Below are 21,221 nucleotides of genomic sequence, written 5' to 3'. Positions count from 1 at the left end.
TTGTCATCACATCTTTTCACTATATCAGAACATCTTGCTCTGGGTCTTTGAAAGCTCCAGCTATGCTCACATCTGAGTCATATCCAGATAGTAACTGGGTGTTATTTAGCTGGATTCCATTTCCAGTTATAAGTGAGAATCTTTACGTTCTTTATGATTCGGTTTGTTTCATTTTTGATTCAGTCACAATCCAATTTCAGACATTTATTGTTGTTTATTTTTGTTTGTTTGCAGTGTAAATGTGCCAATTTACAGTATAAATGCTGCTGCAGACAAATGGCATTTTGTCCTGCATATGCTTTTTCTGTATACAGACTTAGGGTATGTTCACACTTAGCAGGTTTGGTTCGATTAAAACGAACTCTGGTGCGATTGCTCTGTTAAAGTGTGGTTCATTTGAGTAGTGTGAATTCTGCCATCTGAACCCTGGTGCACACCAAACAAGCAGACAAGACCCCTGAAAAGGTGGGTCTCGGTCTGCTTCCAAACGAACTCTGGTGCGGTTCAACTCAAATTTGACCAAAGGCATATACACGAACCAAAAACTGGACGTGATGTCACCAGATGCGACCCTAAAAAGGACATACAGTAATGCTAATGCTTAGTAATGCTAAGCTACATTGCCTATTACAGTTTGGTACAGGCATCAGAAACTCCTTTATACATTTTATAAACTCTTCACAAGTTCTCAGCTGGTCAAACTGATATACAAGCATACAACGAGCGCATTTAGCCCAGCACACAGCATTGTTTTCGATGTTCGGTAAGTTCCGTCGCAAAATACGTTTTTTTTGTTGTTTTGTTTTTTGTATCTTTAGGTTTGGTCTTAAAAATGATAGTGTGAACGCTAAGCGAACCAGGACTAAATGTATTTTCTTTTTTGGTCCGGACCAAAGAGAACTAAACTACAAGTGTGAACTTGTTTTTAAAAATGCAGAATTTTTGTGGATCAGTCCAGAAAGTTGCATTTACATATTACATATTATTCGATGTACATGCAATAATGATTCTAATGCAGTTTACGTGATCCATGATCCATTTAAACCTAGACAAAGTGGTCAAGTGCTACGTGATTGTGATTTGATAAATGCCGTTGCATGTTAGATGTAAAAGGGGCCTCTGTAGGAAGTAAATGTGTGGAAGGAAAGGGAGAACCACTCTCAGGCCATTTACCCTTTCTCTGAGTGCATTTAATTGTATATGTTTGGTTAAACACATTTGAATATAAAGCACTCTAACGCATACAGAGAGGAAAGATTAGGTTTCAGTGTTGCATTATGTTCACATTTATTGGAATGCACTTAAACTACACATCTAAGAATGGAGCATATTTAGGAGTATATGGAATTCTGCTTTTTCTTTTCTTTTATTATTTTGACATATACTCTACATTCAAAACTTCCTCTGTTATATTTATAAATCTGTCTTTTTGTCTTCTACGATTCTGGTACATGAGGTCAAAGGAAAAAGAAATCAGCTATTTAAATTCTCTACTTTCCTCCACCAGACAGGAAGGAAGTGCGGGCATCTGCACACTTTCCTACCACTCAGACAGGAAGTGATGTCACATGGAGTCACAGATGATACACGACTAGCCCATTAGTGATGTCCGATTTGTGACTAAATAGTTTAATTAAACCAATTATTTTAATGACTCAGTCAAACTAATTTGAATTATGAATGACTAACTTTCCAAATCTATTCTGAAGAGGGTGTGGATTTTTTGTGGACCTGAAAAAATACTGATATGCTAAAGTGAATCAGACCTCCTAGACAATGTGAATGATACGGTGTAAGTTAGTTTCAGTGTGAATCAGAGCAATGTGCGCTTCAAGTGGCGCCAGAAATATCGTAATTTCCAATTTTAAGCACATGAATGACCAAGCGAAGTAGAATTCTAGATTATACATGTTGCTAGATTATAAAGGTTGCAATTCAGATTCAGTTATTTGGGTTTATTGTTCACAATATAATTTTATTTAGGCTACTTCCATGTTATGTTTCCGACTTGAATATGTGACATGTTGTAATATTGAACACGCGACTCTGAGGAACAAGTTTCCCAGGTGCATTTGAAGGCAGCTCAACTCCCAGATTTTATTTTATTAATCATTCTTCTCCTTGTTTGTGGTCCAGATTCCTGTAGCACATTGCTTCGGTCCCGCTGGTCAGAAGAAGAGGTTCTGCTGTGTTTGCCGGAAGCATCTGGAAGGCAGTTCGGCTCTGCGCTGTGAAGGTGTGTGAGTGTGTGTGAAGGAGGGTGTTATTATGGTGACGAGGGTATGAGATTTATTTAAACAGCATGATGGCATCAGGGTGTCTTAGACCTAGTAAAAATTTTAAAAATATTAAATATTAAAAAATAAAAAATATTAAAATCACCTAATTTAAGAGCATTGTTCACATGACATGAGCTGACTTCACCAAAAACAGAATACCAGACAACCTGTGAAAATAAAGAAAGTCTTGATGAAAACCTAAACTAGTTTGAGCTCATTTGACATTTTCTTTCCCCCCGGCAGAATTGATGCATTTCAAATGCAAATTGGTCATTTACATTTAGTCTTAAAGGGTGAGTTCACCCAAAAATGAAAATTTTGTCATCACCTTCACCCTTATGTCGTTCCAAACCTGTATGTTTTTTTTTTTTTTTTTTTTTCCTGTGGAGTATAAAATAACTTATTTTGAGAAATTGTTTTTTGTTTTGTTTTGTTTTTTTGTCCATACAATATAAGTCAATGGGCACCAAAACTGTTTGATAACCAACATTCTTCAGAATATCTTTGTGAATATCTTTGAATATCTTCTGCAGAAGAAAGGTTTTGAAGGACATGAGGGTGAGAAAATGATGAAAGAAATGTTATTTTTGGATGAACCATCTCTTTATGTGTGTAGTAGCAAAAACAGCCTGTTTAAGGGTCAGAGAGGCAGTGGAAAACGTTCATGTTAAATTAAATTAAAGTCTTGACGCAGAAGTGATCTTCTTAGAAAGCTGTATGATAGGGCCTATTTAAAATCTGTCAGCTGCTGTTGGTTAGATATTTCCATTGCTGATACACATTAATTTGTTCAGGCTGGTTTGTTTTGCTAGTTTTAGAGAGGTTTTGGGCACTGTATGGCTGACCAACTAAATCAGATCCACACTAGCCCGTCCAGGCCAGCAAACCATCTAGAACAAGCTCAAAGGGGCTATATGTAAGAATTTTCATAAGTACTTTTATTTTATTGCCAATGTGTGAACAGCTTGTAACAAAACTTTAAAAAACAAGACCTTCCCCGACTTCCTGTGTTAGGCCTGTAGACTGATTTTGATGTGATGGCAGTGAATTGCAGAGCTTGCTCCAACATATTCACATCGCTATGATCAGATGCTTTCTTAACTGCTGATTTCTCACCGCTGTCATTTTTGTTGTATGTTTATTTTGTTTTTGAGAGAAAAGCACACAGCACATATTTACATATTCATCTAAACGGCGCTCTCAGCTTAGTGGACGGCGTCTGGATGTTCGTTAAAGGGTTAGTTCACCCAAAAATGAAAATAATGTAATTTATTACTCATCCTCATGGTGTTCCACACCCGTAAGACCTTTGTTCATCTTCGGAACGCAAATTAAGATATTTTTGTTGAAATCCGATGGCTCAGTGATGCCTGCATAGCCAACAATGACATTTCCTCTCTCAAGATCCATTAATGTTAACTGAAGCAGTGTTTTGAAATCAGCCATCACTATATAAGTCATTATTTTGTTTTTTTGGCGCACCAAAAATATTCTCGTCGCTTTATAATATTAATATTGAACCACTGTACTCAGATGAACTGATTTGAATATGTTTTTAGCACATTAATGGATCTTGAGAGAGGAAATGTCATTGCTGGCGATGCAGGCCTCACTGAGCCATCGGATTTCAACAAAAATATCTTAATTTGTGTTCCGAAGATGAACGAAGGTCTTACGGGTGTGGAACGGCATGAGGGTGAGTAATAATTGACATTATTTTCATTTTTGGGTGAACTAACCCTTTAACAGTATATCGCTGCAAAGGTGTTTCCAACTTCTTTTTACTTTTAAGCGGAAAAATGAAAAAGAACTTCCCTGTGAGTGTATCGAGGCCATTAATCACATTCAGTCTCGTATACGTTACATGTGCACGAGCGCGAGCCCGAGCAATAAGTTGCTGGCTGAGTTCACTTAACAGCCACCGGTGTCACTATTAACATGGACTTCTGAATACTACATATATAGCCTCTTTAATAGATGAAAGTAGGTACAGTAGGTTTTTTCTGAAGGGTTGCAGTTATCTTCAGTGATGAAAATATCTTTTCCCTTATTTTAATAATCAGGCTCTTTCAATGTTTCCTCTGAAACCTTTTCTGTTTTGTTTTTTTTCCTGTTTCCCCAAACCCTTGACTTGGTCTTGGTCTTTTTTTTTTTTTTTTTTTGTATTCTGTTATTGCTCATTTGTCTGTGCTGGCTGTTCCTGTTTGGAAAGCTGCTGTTGCCATGGAAATGGCAGAATGGCCTTTTGCAGTGGGCTGAATTCTAAGAACCGAGCTGAAAAGGAAAACATCATACTCTAACTCTCTCTTTCTATCTCTCTTCCTCTCTCGAATACAAAAGGCACAAATGAAATTCACAAGAAAAGTCGGTCTTTAATTCCCACACCCACTCAAACATTTGCTACAATAACATGAATTAAGTGGCTTTTCCCTCTATCAGGCCTGTAACACCTCACAGACAGCACTAATAGTGTCTGTACTAATAAAATGAATCTATGATCTAATAAATCTATTAATGAATCAACTGTTTTACCTCAGATGATGCTTGCTTAGTGGATAAATCACATAAAGACACTCTGTGTTCTATCAGTAACCTTACCTTTCATGTCTTTCAGTGTGTGAGCTACATGTCCACAGCGACTGTGCACCGTTCAGCGTTAGCGATTGTCGTTTCTGCCACCAAGATGGAGGGCAAGACATTGTGAGTATAAGAAGCAGGACTGCACCATCTCCTTCTGTTTCTAATGATATATTAACCTGACATTTAAAGCCAGCAGACCAGAGAATAAAACAGTGGCTGACCTTGACTTGAAAAGTAATTTGAATTTTTCATAGTTTGTCAGAAGCTTTTTTTCACACTTGAAATTATCGTTTGGTAGATTTTAAGTACATTAGTACTGATTAACACTACATGATTACACTACATGTAGCCTACTTATTGTTATTTGTGATTAAAAAGTGTTATTGTTGTCCACGCGTTTGGGAGTTTCGTATGAAGGCGAAAAAGTTTCCATGCAAGTTTGCCGTGTTGACCAAAAGAAAACTGCTTGGTTTGAAAGTGACTATACTATTGGCAATGGACAATGAACCTTTTTGCCCACAAAATTTCGCTAATGTGACTGCACTTTTACACAGGCAATGTAAAAATGTACATTTCTAGATAGTGTATGAAAACAAGTTTGAAGATTGGTATTTTTTTCCTTTATAGCACTCAAGATAATTTAACTTAATTAGAACACAATCTTGGCTTCATCCGAAAGCTTAAAAATACTTCCTTCAGAGGACGCATTCCAAGGATGGAAGGCATCAAGCCATATCCAAATCTAATGTTTGCTTCACTTCCTTTCTACTGAGATACCTTCATCTGATAAATTTTTGAAGGCAGCATAGATGTATCCTTCTCTGCCTTTAATATCCCACAATCTTGTGCTTTCCATTCTGTGACAGTTGAGCTAAAAAGTAAAGATGGCATCTGAAAGTTGCAGTTGGTGGTCAGTTTGTGTGTAAATGTACTTTTTTGAGCAACATTTTCCACTTTTGATGTCATTTCTAGCGAGAAGTTACTATTGTAGTAATTAAATATATGCTTAGTTGTCACCAAAGCATACTCTATTTTGTTGTAGATCAATCATTAAACCGTTATGCAGCCTCACAAGGTACCTTTGTGCGCAAATGCTGCCTGCAAAGTCATTGCTTAATAGGGCAGCAAGGGAACAAGTCAGCTGCCCAAGCTTTCCAATGCAGCCCTTGTCTTTCTACTTAGAATTCTATAATTAGATCATTTCTAATTATAGATCAAACTTCAAATTACCCCGAAAGTCAGAAGGAAAAGATTGGTTGATAAGTATGTTGTTCAACCCCAGCAGAAAGTGTAACTAGGATGTTGATCCAGGAACATGTCCTGGGTAAATCACATCCCCTAGCTCTATTATTGCTCTAGATTGTATTATTGGCCACATGGCTTTTTCTAACCCATCATCCCCTCCTGCTCTGGTAGGATACGTACCAGCACCACTGGCGGGAGGGCAACATGTCCTCAGGTGCCCGCTGTGAGGTCTGCCGTCGTACCTGCAGCTCCTCAGACGTCCTGGCTGGCATGAGATGTGAGTGGTGCGGCATTACGGTAAGTGTTTGCGTCTCGTTTTTACAGTGCACCCAACCTTTACATGTCTTAGCATTCAACACTTTCAGTTTGCCTGTTGTCAGCTGTTTTCATCACACAAACAGCTTCATTATTTAGTCATAAGAATGAAGGTGAGTGGGCTTTTAGGCTGTCGTGTCTCACAAAGAATCAGTCAATTATTTAACAGGTGCAATGTGGGATGCAGCTCCAGTCAGCACTCACAAAATTGTACTCGGTCAAAGTTGAATACAGTAAAACCTAGTAAGCTTGCTGTTGAGGTTTTATTCCTCTGTCATCTTGGTAGTTGCTATTTTTTTATTGCCTGGTTTCCTGGTTTCGATTGTAGGTGGTTGCCACATTACTGTACCTTTGTTCCAAAACCAATCACGCTTCCTCCATAGATAACATTTTAAGGCATCAAAAGGTAGGCAGCCTAATTAAGCTGCCTCTTAAGATATTTGTTTTTCCAGATTCTAAGACAACATCTCTTATATTTTTTACAAAGAAGGAAATCCCAGAATGCATTACTCTGGCCTGAAATGAATTTGGTTTATAGTATATGCTTAAGTTATGCTTGTTGTTGTTCCTTTCGTGATATTTAAAAATGTTGAGTCAGCCACTTTGCATTAATTGTATGGCCATATTCCAAATCACTCACATATGAGTTTCCATTTCAGTTAGGATGCTGACTTATAAGTCACCTGCCTACATAGGCAACGATGCAGGTTTTGGAAGAGAGCCACTGTGTCACTAGAATTACATACTGTACCGATGGCTCACTCTGCACTTTTTTCCTGCATTGTTTTATTTAGCTCCCGGAGATAAAACGCTCTACTCTACTGCACTCCAGCTATTATAGCACGTCCCTCTGAACACTAGCATCCATTCCACCCCCTCCCAGCTCTCAAGTATTTCAGCATGTACTGTAGGCTAGTAGATGATGTAAGCAGTATTGCCTGAGCAAAAGGTTTTTTGAGGACGAAGGCTTCAGAGTACACATTTGAAATGGCTGTTTCAGCCCTAATACTCTGAAAGCACAAACCTCTAGGATTTAGAGGGATTTTAAGAACAAAGACACAAGTAAAGGACTTATACACACAGACTGTAGCTTTACTTTTATTTTAGTTGGGGTGGTGTGGTCTAGTGGTCAAAGATCAGGACAGGTAACCAAAAGGTTGTTGGTTGAAACCCTGCAAAGGTCAATCCATGAATGGTAGACCATTGTGCTCTTCAGCAAGCCATCTAACCCCCTGGTTAATATAGCACACTTAATACAGGAACAATCTCTCTATATGTTGCTTTGGATAAATAAATGAACCATCTGTTGTCTTTATTATTAGAAAAACTTCAGTTCTCATAAAGCTGTACTAGAGCTTGTGAGCTCTTGGCTCAACAGCTTATCTGTATGTATATGTTTGCAGGCACATGCGTCATGTTACATAATCATCTCCTCGGAGTGCAGTCTGGGACGACTGCGGAACATGATTCTTCACCCCAGCTGCGTGTGGATCTGCTCACGGAACTTCAGCAAGATGCACTGTTACAGGATCTCAGAGAATTCCCAGCACGGAGAGATGGGTAATGCCTAGACACTTTCACATTCTCACTGAAATCTGAGCGGACACCTTAAAGCTGAAGCTGAATGTTCCGATTTACAACAGTTCTGTGCACAGCAGCTGTGGCATGCTGTTCATTAGCCCAGACAATTGTTCATCAAGGTGGTAAAAACAAGCACAAATATGTTTGCATTAATGCACTTAAAGGTTAGTTCACCCAAAAATAAAAATTCTGTCATTAATTAATGTCGCTATAAACCCGTAAGACATTTGTTCATCTTCAGAACACAAATTAAGATCTTTTTAATGAAATCTAAGAGGTTTCTATGCTTTCTAAGAGCCTGTGCAACTACTACTTTCAAGCCCCCGAAAGGTATTAAAGAGTTCATACAAGTAATCCATGTGACACCAGTGGTTTAACCTCAATTTAATGACTTTTCTGGGGCTTGAAAATGGTAGTTGCGTAGGCTGTCAATGGAGGGACAGAAAGCTCTCATATTTCATTAAAAAAATCTTTTGTGCACAAAAATGTCTTTTTGTGTTAAAAAGACGTTTGTGTTCCAAAGATGAACAAAAGTCTTATGGGTTTGGAATGACATGAGGGTGAGTAATTAATGACAGAATTTTTATTTTGGGGTGAACTAACCCTTTAATTATAGGTTTGGGGTAAGTACTTTTTTTTAAAGAAATGAATACTTACTTTTAGCAAGGATGTATTAAAAGAATAAAAACAAAAAACAAGAAAAAAAAAAAGTTTCCACCAAAATATTAAGCAGAACAACATTTTGACAACACTGATAATAATGAGAAAATTGTCTTGAGCACCCATTCAACATATTAAAGGTTTCATTCACCCAAAAATGAAAATTCTGTCATTTATTATCCACCCTCATGACGTTCCACACCCGTAAGATCTTCGTTCATCTTCAGTTCATCTTTATGAATCTTTTGTTTCGAATCAGTGGTTCGGAGCGCCAAAGTCACATGATTTCAGTATAGTTCACGTGACTTTGGCAGTTTGATACACGCTCTGAACCACTGATTCGAAACAAAAGATTCGCAAAGCTTCGAGGCAGTGTTTTGAAAACGGCCATCACTAGATATTGTTGAAAAGTCGTTATTTTGTTTTTTTTGGTTCACAAAAAGTATTCTCGTCGCTTTATAATATTAAGGTTGAACCATTGTACTCACATAAATTTGTTTTTAGTAGCTTTTTGGACATCTGAAAGTGTTAATTATCTTGCTGGCAATAGAGGCCTCACTGAGCCATCGGATTTCATCAAAAATATCTTAATTTGTGTTCTGAAGATGAACGAAGGCTTAAGGGTTTGGAAAGACATGAGGGTGAGTAATAAATGACATAATTTTCATTTTTGGGTGAACTAACGCTTTAAAATGATTTATTTTGAATGAGAAAATTGAGCTTTGCTATCACAGGAATAAATTACATTTTAAAGTTACATATTAAAATAGAACAGTTGTTTTAAATTACAGTAATATTTAATACTGTTTTTACTGTATTTTTGATCAAATAAATGCAGTCTTTGTGAACATGAGATGTCTTTCAAAAACAAGAATTTAAAAAATCTTACAGACTACACACACTATTGTTCAAAAGTTAAAAGTTGGCTAAATTATCCTTTTTGTTATGGAACTCTAGACATGGATTTTTTCCCCCCTTTATACAGTCTTTTTGGTATCCCTGTATGTATCATGTGAAAGTTACAGTGATTATATTGAATATAAATGCACAGTTTATCAATCAAGTCTTATAATTGCTCCCATAATTGGTAAGTCATGTGGCTATACTTTAGAAGTTTTATATCCCGCTGCAATGCTCTATAGATTTCCATTGCAAGTCCATTACTGAACATTTTTTGCTTGTTTTTACAAACTGGGAGGCATGTCACAATTGTTTTCTTTGGTACTCCACTACATGTCACAGCCGTATTTAACTTTTATTGAACCCGGAACATTTCTTCAATGCTAATGAGCACAATAACCCTGTTCTGTTTTAATTACCATTTTCTACGATTAAATGTATAATCCTTGAAAATAAGATGGGTGGGAAATTGCACATTTTAATTGAACCCTTCAATTCATTGTTAGACTGTCCTATTCACCTTTGAATATCAAATAACAAGATCACATGTCTGTAAATGGTCATAGAGAATTGTGTTTTCTCCAGATAACCTGGATGATGTCGATACTCAGAGTCCGGTAACATTAAAGGAGAATCAACCTACAGGATCACCTGACACGGGTACAAACCAAAAATTACATCATGGCTAATGGTAATAATCACCCTTGCGCCCAAAGTAATCTCCCATCTTTTGGCCTACAGGTAAACAGACTCTGAAAGTTTTCGATGGTGACGATGCAGCTAAGCGCAATCAGTTTCGTTTGGTTTCAATCCCTCGAATAATCAAGAATGAGGAAGTGGTGGTGAGATGTTTTTTCCCTGATCAGGTTTCACCTGAATTACAGTGTATACATCAAAAGTGTTATATAAAGATCATGCTTGAATAGCACTCAAACTTTATTGTCAGTTTCATTCTGTTGTTTCTGATTTCCTGTCCTGACAGGAAGCAGCGCTCAGAGCGTTCTACATTCCAGATGAACCGCAGGATTATGAGCTACAGAGTTACGGTCAACAGGGACTGTTTACAGATGACATCATCAACCGTAATGGCAGCCCAGACAACAAGCCCGTTTTTAAGGACACCATGTCTGATTCTTGGGTGCTCAGAGCAAAACCCAGAGAAACAGAGGTGGTGAAGATTTACCACCGCTGGCAAAAGTGAGCTCTACTTCTGCTTTTAGTGCATCATGTTCTGCTATTTTGTTTAGTGTTGTCCGACTGCCATAATGACTATTTACAAGAAAGTGTACAAGAATGTAGAGGAAACGCATTCTTTAAAGCAATCTTACAGGTTAAACTCAAGTTCTGTCAACAGTACCTGTGGCATGGTATTTAAAGTCAGCATGACACAGTGTTTGCACCCCATTTTACTTACATAATCCAATGTATTTTAACTGAAATGGAATATTCAATGAGAAAAATAAATTAGTATGGGCCTTAATATTATATACAAGGAATTGACTAAGAATTCAGGAGACTTGTTCAAAAATGGTTTGAAAATGAGAAGGCTTGGTGACATCAGGAAAGCTAAGTCATTTATTATGTTTTTATCATATTTTTTATTATATTTTATATTTTGAAAAAAGATGATTAGTCATTACTCATGTACAATTAAACCAGTAATGTGTATTAAAAAAGTAAATGACTTAAACCATAATATTCCTTTAAATAACCCACAAGCTACACAAAGAAAAAATGCTAAAGAAGTAGGGACGTGCGATATTAACAACAACAACAACAGCAAAAAAAGTTATCTTGATTATTTTCTGGAACTTTTTCAATAACAGTAATTAATTATATATCAAGTCAGTAAGTGGTTGGCATTCACTGAGTCATTAAGTCATTAATTCAGCCGATTCGTTGAAATGGCTGATTCATTCAGGAACGTAGCAAGTAACTGTCTTTATGAATGAGTCATTGAATAACTGACTCACCTGATTTATTCATAAAGCGCAGATTCATTTAGTAACGAAACACTGTGTTGCTCAGAGATGCAACTATTTTCATTTGGGAAATAAAGCAAGAAACAATATTGTGTCTTAAAATGTAACTCTCAATATTAACTTATTGCTTCTTGAACTGTTGTATAAAATCAGTTTCACATTTGCAATCATGCTGATATTCGGGAAGAACAGCACGCTTGCTCATGTCACACTGCTTATATTAATGGCATATGATATAGTTAAGACAAAAAAACACAGAGGCGTTTGAGGCACCCATCTTGAATTTTGAGGGCATTCTGTATACAAATAGGCTACTCACTGTCAGCTTGCACTTTATATTATCGTAGACAATACATAACACAAACCCCTCTTTAGAAGACAAAGTTAGCTATAAATAGATAAACAAAACAGAATGGAAAATGCATTTTACATACAGACACATCGTAAAGATGCTCAGTTCTTGCGTCAAAACGGAGGTTCTAGCTTACAGTTTACTTATCTAAGGGTTTTATGGCACATCAATCCTCTCGCTTCTCCAAACAAACCATATATCATCTTCAGGCATTGCAAGGAAATGGACAGTAGTTGTGTCGTGTACCACTCAGTGAGGGCAAGTGTATATGAAACCCATCAAAACACACTTGGCTCGACTGATGACAGTATTGCTGTTGTGTGTCTAGTTGCCACGGAGATGACACAGCATCCATGGTTTACCTAAGATGTTGTTGCCATGCCAGCAGAAAATGGATCACAAATGCTGATGGACCCTCATCGCCTACAGCAAATCATCAGGAAAACTTTAGATTTCTTGAAAAGAAGAGCAGTGCCACTCATGTCCTTGATGTTTCCATTAAGTTAGTTTCGTTAACATGGGTCTGGAACAAATTAAAGTATTTTATGTTTTATTAACATAGTTTTGAGTCAGGGAGGGATTGAGTCAGGCTTAACACATGCTGCCAGTTAGTGCCACAATCAAACGTGTTTATTCTTATGTAATATTGACCACAGTAAATCAAAATGTTGTCTGAAATTTCAGTGGCAGAACAGCGGATGATTTATACAGTGCCAAACCGCTGGTGAATCATGGGATGGAACGTTTTTCGATGCTTTACGTTTTCAAATGATGGTGTAATGAGGAAAATTCTTAGGTTTCACATTTGTGTTTCAGGGTTGGAGTCATCTACATCTCAGTGACTGCTGGGAAAAACAGCATGGTAGACACAGTCATAAAGGATGTGCTCTCACAACTAGGAAAACAGGTAACTTGGATTTCACTTCTCAAAAACACAATTTAGGGTTATTTGAACATACCCTTTAACTCTATGTATTAGTACTATGACACATGACACATATGACACTATGACAAACATATTTGTGCCACAAACATTGCTAATGCCTCAACACATGGAAATGTGTGCCATTACTTTTACAAGCAATCAAACTTATGATATTTGTCTACCGTATATGGTAGCAAGTGCCACTTGTAATACCCTTGTGTCTTCGTGGCATTCGTTTTGCACAGGTGAATGCCACAGTAGATTCATTAAATGCAAAAATCTAGTTATTTTTACTTTTTATGAACTAGTTTTGTTGTTGTTGTTGTTGTTTTACTTTTATGCATTTGTATGTTAATCCTCATGTTTTTGCAAATATCTTTAGAATGACAACCCTGCTGACTTTAACCTTGTAGAAGTTTTCATGAGCAGCAAACAAGGTAAGATCTCTTATGTGAAAAAGAAAGGACATTGATTTCTATGGTTTTATGTATCAGGAGGACATAAAAAAATCATCTGGTTCTTTAGCAATTCTTAAAATTAGGTAAATAAAACCTCAGATCAACAACAACCCATAATATATTACACTGTCATTATTTATTTAACAAAAATAAAGTCAAAATGAAGAAGCCATGTGTGACAAACTAAGTACGCCTTATGATTCAGTTGATGTAGAATATCGTTTAGATGTTTTTTGCCGACTATTCTTTACAATGTTGCTTCAGTTCATTGAGGTTTGTGGGCAATCTGTTTATGCACAGCTCTCTTAAAGTCCTACCACAGAATTTCAGTCTGGTTGAGGTCTGGACCAGTGCAACACCTTGATTCTTTTCTTTTTCAGCCATTCTGTTGTAGATTAGCTGGTGTGCTTGGGATCATTGTCCAGTTGCATGACCTGATTTTGGCCAAGCTTTAGCTGTTGGACAGATGGCTTCACATTTGACTCTAGAATACTTTGGTATGCAGAGGAGTTTATGGTCGACTCAATGACTGCAAGGTGCCTAGGTCCTGTGGCTGCAAAACAAGCCCAAATCATCACCCCTCCACCACTGCGTTTGTCAGTTTGTATGAGGTGTTTGTGCCGATATGCTGTGTTTGGTTTTCACCAAATGTGGCGCTGGGCATTATGGCTAAAAATCTCCACTTTGGTCTCGCCTGTCCAAAGGACATTGTTCCGGAAGTCTTGTAGTTTGTTTAGATGCTAGTTTGCAAACCAAAGCCGTGCCGCCATGTTCTTTCTAGAGAGAAGAAGCTTTCTTCTGGCAACCCTTCCAAACATGCCATACTTGTCTGGTCTTTTTCTAATTTTACTCTCATGAACTTTAACATTTAACATGTTAAAGGGTTAGTTCACCCAAAAATGAAAATAATGTCATTTATTACTCAGCCTCATGGCGTTCCACACCCGTAAGACCTTCGTTAATCTTCGGAACACAAATTAAGATATTTTTGTTGAAATCCGATGGCTCAGTGAGGCCTCCTTAGCCAGCAATGACATTTCCTCTCTCAAGATCCATTAATGTACTAAAAACATATTTAATTCAGTTCATGTGAGTACAGTGGTTCAATATTAATATTATAAAGCGACGAGAATATTTTTGGTGCGGCAAAAAAAAACAAAAAAAAACCGACTTATATAGTGATGGCCGATTTCAAAATTCAGGAAGCTTCGGAGCATTATGAATCAGCGGTTCGGAGCGCCAAAGTCACGTGATTTCAGCAGTTTGGCGGTTTGACACGCAATCCGAATCATGATTCGATACGCTGATTTATAACGCTCCGAAGCTTCCTGAAGCAGTATTTTGAAGTCGGCCATCACTATGTAAGTTATTATTTTGGTTTTTTTGGCGCACCAAAAATATTCTCGTCGCTTTATCATATTAATATTGAACCACTGTACTCACATGAACTGATTTAAATATGTTTTTAGTACATTAATGGATCTTGAGAGAGGAAATGTCATTGCTGGCTATGGAGGCCTCACTGAGCCAATGGATTTTTAACAAAAACATCTTAATTTGTGTTCCGAAGATTAACAAAGGTCTTACGGGTGTGGAACGGCATGAGGGTGAGTAATAAATGACAGAATTTTCATTTTTGGGTGAACTAACCCTTTAACTGAGGCCTGTATAGTCTGAGATGTAGCTCTTGTTTTTTTTTCTTTGCAATTTCTCTAAGCATTGTACGGTCTGACCGTGGGGTGAATTTGCTGGGATGTCCACTCCTGGGAAGATTGGCAACTGTCTTGAATGTTTTCCACTTGTGAATAATCTTCCTCGCTGTAGAATGATGGACTTCAAATTGTTTGGAAATGGCCTTGTAACCCTTCCTAGACTGATGGCAGCAACAATTGCTTCTCTAAGATCATTGCTGATGTCTTTCCTCCTTGGCATTGTGTTAACACACACCTGAATGGTCCAGACCAGCAAACTGCGAAACTTCTGCTTGTATAGAGTTGGTCACGCTTGCTGATGATCAATTAATCAAGGGCATTTGATTAGCAGTGCCTGACTGCTACTTACCCTCTTAATTCCTACGGAAGCAATAAGGGTATACTTCTCCATTTTGGCCTTGTTTTTGTTGAATAAATCATGACATGGTGTAATATGTCATGTGTTGTTCATCTGAGGTTGTATTTACCTAATTTTAAGACCTGTCAAGGACTAGACTTTGGTTTAACACCTTACAACATAGAAATGCTTTGAAAAGTCTGGACAATATCATGATATCCTGACCTTGTGTTTCTTTCCCATCTTTAGTTCAACGGCAAGTCCTCAGCGGTCAGGAGCTTTTACTGGACAAACTGCTGGAGATACGGAAGGTATGTGGGGCGGGACATGCTGATATTGCTTGGCATTTGGAAAACGCTCAAGGCGATGAGCCCTGATAAGCACAGCACACTAATTTTACACCGTCCGTGTGCTTGTTATGGAAAAAATCTTGTGAGAGCTTCTTGGTTGTCTCAAACTCTGATTCTGTGCATGTGACTTTCAGACATCATTGCGACAGATGAATCAGACACGGTTTTACATCGAGGAAAGCAGGAATCGAGTGGTGCAGGTCAGTCTGCTCTTGGGAGGCTTTCCGACACAACTCGACAAAGAGGAATACGCACACCTGCTGTCCGAACACCTCGCCATCAAAAGTGAGTCTGCACATCTCTGTGTGCTTGAATGATGTGTAAGCTCAAGGTTTAAACTGCTCAGATCCTTTGGATTTTAGCCGTTCGTCCCGTCAATCTCTTTGGATTCTATTAATCTTTTCATGAAATTGTCCTTTAACAATGCTGACCTATAAGTCTGACATACTTGTGTACTCATCGTAAATATGCCATGTCGCCACTCTGCTGGGAGGGATTAGAGCGGATTATATAGTGACTACTGATGATTTCTTGCCAGGGTTAACACTAATCATATCTCTCTCTCTCTCTTCCACACCCAGGTCACTTGGTCACTATCACTCACGTGTATGCTGAACAAGGTAAGAGCAACCAAATCTGTAAATCATAGGGCTCTGTGGGAGAACAGTCTGTTTCCTCGTCACAGGAAATGCATCCCTCCATTAGAGGCAACTTATAATATGCGTCTTTGTTCTGAGCACAACTAAACTGCATGACTTTATTTGATAACACTGAAGGTCGCTGGTGCATGCTGCAGAACAAACCTCTGGCTTTGTCCATGGGCCGCAGTCTGGCCTACTCTCAGCGCTCTGTAAATGAAAGCCCTTGTTCTGCACACAAACGCTCAGAACTGCTGGTTGTTTTCAGTCATCCACAACATGCCCACTGGCTCACTTGCCTTGATGCTTTGAACATATTTATAATGTTGTTACAGTGACGTGTTGGTTTGTGCGGAGGTCTTAAAATATAAAGTGGTTAGCACACAAGCTCTGACACTCTTCTATTTATTATTATTTCCTGTCATTGGCTACTGTACTAATAAAAATGGTACAAGGAGTGCGTAAGTGTGCAAAGTGGCCAATAAATAGAAGTGGTAGTTTCCCTTGTGTCATTTCTAGAATGTTTTGTTTTAGTGAATTTTAAGTGAACAATATTATGCAAAATAATTGTTAATTTGATTTGATTTTGGAAATTTTGAAAAATCTCAGTGCCACTTGAAAGTTTGTGAACCCCTTGCAGAATCTGTGAAAATGTGAAAAATTTTAACAAAATAAAAGAGAACATGCATTTTGTATTATATTTTTTTATTTAGTACTGTCCTGAGTAAGATATTTTACATAAAAGATGTTTACATATAATTCACAAGACAAAAAAATAGCTGAATTTATTAAAATAACCCCATTCATAAGTATGTGAACCATTGATTCTTAATACTGTGTGTGGTTACCTGGATGATCTACGACTGTTTGTTTGTTTGTTTTGTGATGGTTGTTCATGAATCCCTTGTTTGTTCTGAGCAGTTAAATTGCTCAGCGTTCTTCAGAAAAATCCTCCAGGTCCTGCAGATTCTTCAGATTTCAAGCATTTTTTGCATATTTGAACCCTTTCCAGCATTGACTGTATGATTTTGAGATCCATCTTTTCACACTGAGGACAATTGAGAGACTCCAACACAACTATTAAAAAAGGTTCAAACATTCACTGATGCTCCAGAAGGAAACACGATGCATTAAGAACCGGGGGTGAAAACTTTTTGAATTTGAAGATCAAGGTAAATTGTACTTCATTTGTCTCTGGGAAACATGTAGGTATATTCTGTTTCTTCCAAAGGGCAGTACTAAATGAAGAAAATTGATATTTAAACAAAATAAGAAAAATTTGGACCTCTTCATCCTGTTCAAAAGTTTTCACCCCCTGACTCTTAATGCATCGTGTTTCCTTCTGGAGCATCAGTGAATGTTTGAACCTTTTTTAATAGTTGTGTTTGAGTCCCTCAATTGTCCTCAGTGTGAAAAGATGGATCTCAAAATCATACAGTCACTGCTGGAAAGGGTTCAAATATGCAAAAGATGCTGGAAATCTGAAGAATCTGCAGGACCAGGAGGATTTTTCTGAAGAACAGAGCTCAGTTTAACTGCTCAGAACAAACAAGGGACTCATGAACAACCATCACAAAACAAAAAAACACTGGCACTGTGTGTGTGTGTGTGTGTGTGTGTGTGTGTGTGTGTGTGTGTGTGTGTGTGTGTGTGTGTCTGTGTCTGTCTATAATATATATATATATATATATATATATATATATATATATGTGTGTATAAAAAAAAAATACACATCGATCAAGCATAACATTATGACCACCTTCCTAATATTGTGGTATTCCCCCTTTTGCTGCCAAAACAGCCCTGACCTGTTGAGACATGGACTCCACTAGACCTCTGAAGGTGTGCTGTAGTATCTGGCAGTAAGATGTTAGCAGCAGATTCTTTAAGTCCTGTAAGTTGCGAGGTGGGGCCTCCATGGATCGGACTTGTTTGTTCAGCACATCCCATGCTCGATTGGATTGAGATCTGGGGAATTTGGAGGCCAAGTCAACACCTCAAACGCATTGCTGTGCTCCTCAAACCATTCCTGAACCATTTTTGCTTTGTGGCAGGGCGCATTATCCTGCTGAAAGAGGCCACAGCCACCAGGGAAAACTGTTTCCATGAAAGGGTGTACATGGTCTGCAACAATGCTTAGGTAGGTGGTACGTGTCAAAGTAACATCCACATGGATGGCAGGACCTAAGGTTTGCCAGCAGAACATTGCCCAAAGCATCACACTGCCTTCGCCAGCTTGCCTTCTTCCCATAGTGCATCCTGGTGCCATGTGTTCCCCAGGTAAGTGACGCATACGCACCCGGCCATCCATGTGATGTAAAAGAAAATGTGATTCATTAGACCAGGCCAACCTCTTCCATTGCTCCGTGGTCCAGTTCTGATGCTCACATGCCCTCTGTTGGCACTTTCAGCGGTGGACAGGGGTCAGCATGGGCACCCTGACTTGTCTGCGGCTATGCAGCCCCATACGCAACAAACTGCGATGCACTGTGTATTCTGACACCTTTCTATCAGAACCAGCAGTAACTTCTTGAGCAATTTGAGCTACAGTAGCTCGTCTGTTGGATCAGACCAGACGGGCCAGCCTTCGCTCCTCATGTGCATCAATGAGCCTTGGCCGCCCATGACCCTGTTGCCGGTTCACCACTGTTCCTTCCTTGGACCACTTTTGTTAGATACTGACCATTGCAGACCGGGAACACCCCACAAGAGCTGCAGTTTTGGAGATGCTCTGACCCAGTCGTCTAGCCATCACAATTTGGCCCTTGTCAAACTCGCTCAAATCCTTACACTTGCCCATTTTTCCTGCTTCTAACACATCAACTTTGAGGACAAAATGTTCACTTGCTGCCTAACATATCCCACCCACTAACAGGTGCTGTGATGAAGAGATAATCAGTGTTATTCACTTCACCTGTCAGTGGTCATAATGTTATGCCTGATCGATGTGTATGTGTTGAAAGTTTTGCTGCACATTCTTTATAGAAACAGTGACATTTTTTTTTTTTTTTAGAATTCTTTGATGAATAGAAAGTTCAAAAGAACATTTTTAAATTTTTTGTACAATTATAAATGTCTTTACTGTCACTTTTAATTAATTTAATATATACTATCTGAAAAAAATATTACTTTTTTTCTTCAAAACAAGCAAACTAAAAAACTGCCCCTTACTGCTAGTGATATATAGAGGCTTGCAATGGGATTTTTGTGTCCGTGCGTGTGTCTCAATCAGCTCCCTAGTTCAGTAGTCAGGGCACTGATCAGGGAGTCGGCCACATTCATTTACACAATATACTGATTGACAAGCTAGGGAGCTGATTGAGATGCAGGGTTTGTCTTATTTCATCATATCATGATAGGTGGTAAAAAATAATTGTGCTCAGAGCTAAAAATAATTGTGTCCCAGGTGTGAGCAGGTGTTAATGAGTGTGTGTTTGTATAATTGAGCTGGTGTGCTATTTTCAGGTGCTGTGGTTCTGCAGATCAGCTGTTTCTCAGAGGCAGAGAGGATTTACATGCTGGCCAAAGACATCAGCATCAGTGGCAAACAGCTCTACTCACTTGTCATACCTGAGATCACGGTACACCATCTTTTTACAAAGCCATAAATCTAAACACTAAATGGGTGCAACAGACTCCTATTTGTGAATATGGAAAGTGTTCTTGTACACTTTCTTTAAAACAAATGCCACTTGGTTTGATATTTTATTGTATAATGCAGTGTGATTTATACATTGACATGGCATTTTTAAATGAGGCTCAAAGATAGTTCATTCAGTAATGAAAATTCTGTCATTATTTACGTACCGCCATGTAATTCCAACCTTCTATGACTTATTTCTTCTGCAAAACAGATCTTTTTTTGTTTGTTTGTTTGTTTTACCATTGAAATTCAGTGGGCTCCAGTGTTTTGTTTGGACCAAAGTTGTATGGGTTTGTATGGAGACCCTAAAGGGACATGAGGATGGAATTATAAGGTTCTATCTGACATTTTTGTCAAAATTTAGTTATTCACATATTCTTATTATGTGACAACTTATTTATGTGATGTGATGTGATGTTTTTTTAAGTTGTGTACATTTTGGGACAGTATGGAATGCAAAAACTTTGAAGCTCAATATCTTAAAACTGCTCGGAATGCAGATAGAACTTATAATTCCAAGATGGTGATGTATTTAAGAGAGTGGAACCCACAGCTGATTCAAAATAATCACCTATATTGACTTCATTGTAATCAGTAGTAGGTCACGTGCTGTTCATTGCAACAATAGAAGGCTGTTCATTAAAGTTCAAAATGCTGGCCCAAGCTTTAGATACATCTAGTGGTCCCTCTAGTGGCCCAGTGAGAAACTACAGTACAATTCAACAACAAGTTTAACAAAGGTTCTTTTCTCTCCCAACAGCAAAGCAAGCTGGCCAAAGGAAGCTGCCCCCTGCTGGTCTTTGTCAACCCTAAAAGTGGAGGACTAAAGGGCAGAGAGATCTTATACAGTTTCCGGAAACTTCTAAACCCTCACCAAGTGTTTGAGCTGACCAGCGGAGGACCACTTCCTGGGTTAGACCTCCTCTCCTTTTGAATGATAGTCTAATTGATATTAATGTTTTGATTAGAATATGTATGGGTGAATACTGTAGGTTCCCTTCTCACATGTATGGGTATGTGTACTGTACAGGCTGCATGCTTTTAGGGACGTCCCTCACTTCCGTATCCTGGTGTGTGGAGGAGACGGCACAGTGGGATGGGTGCTGGGGGTTCTGGAGTCCATCCGACATAAGATTGCCTGTCCTGAGCCAGCGATCAGCATCATACCGCTGGGCACAGGTGCGTGATGGAAGTTTATAATTTAATTCTAGTTAACTGTAGGTTTTACTATTTGTTTGCATCCATTGTCATTTGTGTTCAGTTA

At 38.3% G+C, this 21,221-nt stretch overlaps 1 protein-coding gene across 2 annotated transcripts in view; it reads left to right on the top strand.

Moving 5' to 3' along the window:
* Positions 1–21,221, top strand: part of LOC127494186 (diacylglycerol kinase theta) — a 43,384-nt gene that overhangs the window by 13,700 nt on the left and 8,463 nt on the right. For both annotated transcript variants that reach the window (XM_051859890.1, XM_051859891.1), the window contains exons 3-17: positions 2,137–2,236; positions 4,894–4,979; positions 6,276–6,401; positions 7,823–7,979; positions 10,146–10,220; positions 10,302–10,402; positions 10,543–10,757; positions 12,711–12,801; positions 13,202–13,256; positions 15,576–15,637; positions 15,811–15,961; positions 16,258–16,296; positions 19,780–19,895; positions 20,718–20,869; positions 20,988–21,136. In XM_051859890.1, coding sequence (XP_051715850.1) covers positions 2,137–2,236; positions 4,894–4,979; positions 6,276–6,401; positions 7,823–7,979; positions 10,146–10,220; positions 10,302–10,402; positions 10,543–10,757; positions 12,711–12,801; positions 13,202–13,256; positions 15,576–15,637; positions 15,811–15,961; positions 16,258–16,296; positions 19,780–19,895; positions 20,718–20,869; positions 20,988–21,136 — 1,675 coding nt within the window. The remainder of the gene's footprint in view (positions 1–2,136; positions 2,237–4,893; positions 4,980–6,275; positions 6,402–7,822; positions 7,980–10,145; positions 10,221–10,301; positions 10,403–10,542; positions 10,758–12,710; positions 12,802–13,201; positions 13,257–15,575; positions 15,638–15,810; positions 15,962–16,257; positions 16,297–19,779; positions 19,896–20,717; positions 20,870–20,987; positions 21,137–21,221) is intronic.

This window comes from Ctenopharyngodon idella, chromosome 14, assembly GCF_019924925.1.
Source record: "Ctenopharyngodon idella isolate HZGC_01 chromosome 14, HZGC01, whole genome shotgun sequence".
Lineage (NCBI taxonomy): Eukaryota > Metazoa > Chordata > Actinopteri > Cypriniformes > Xenocyprididae > Ctenopharyngodon > Ctenopharyngodon idella.
Note: the sequence above shows the minus strand (reverse complement) of the source record. Positions and strands in the feature narration are given on the sequence as shown.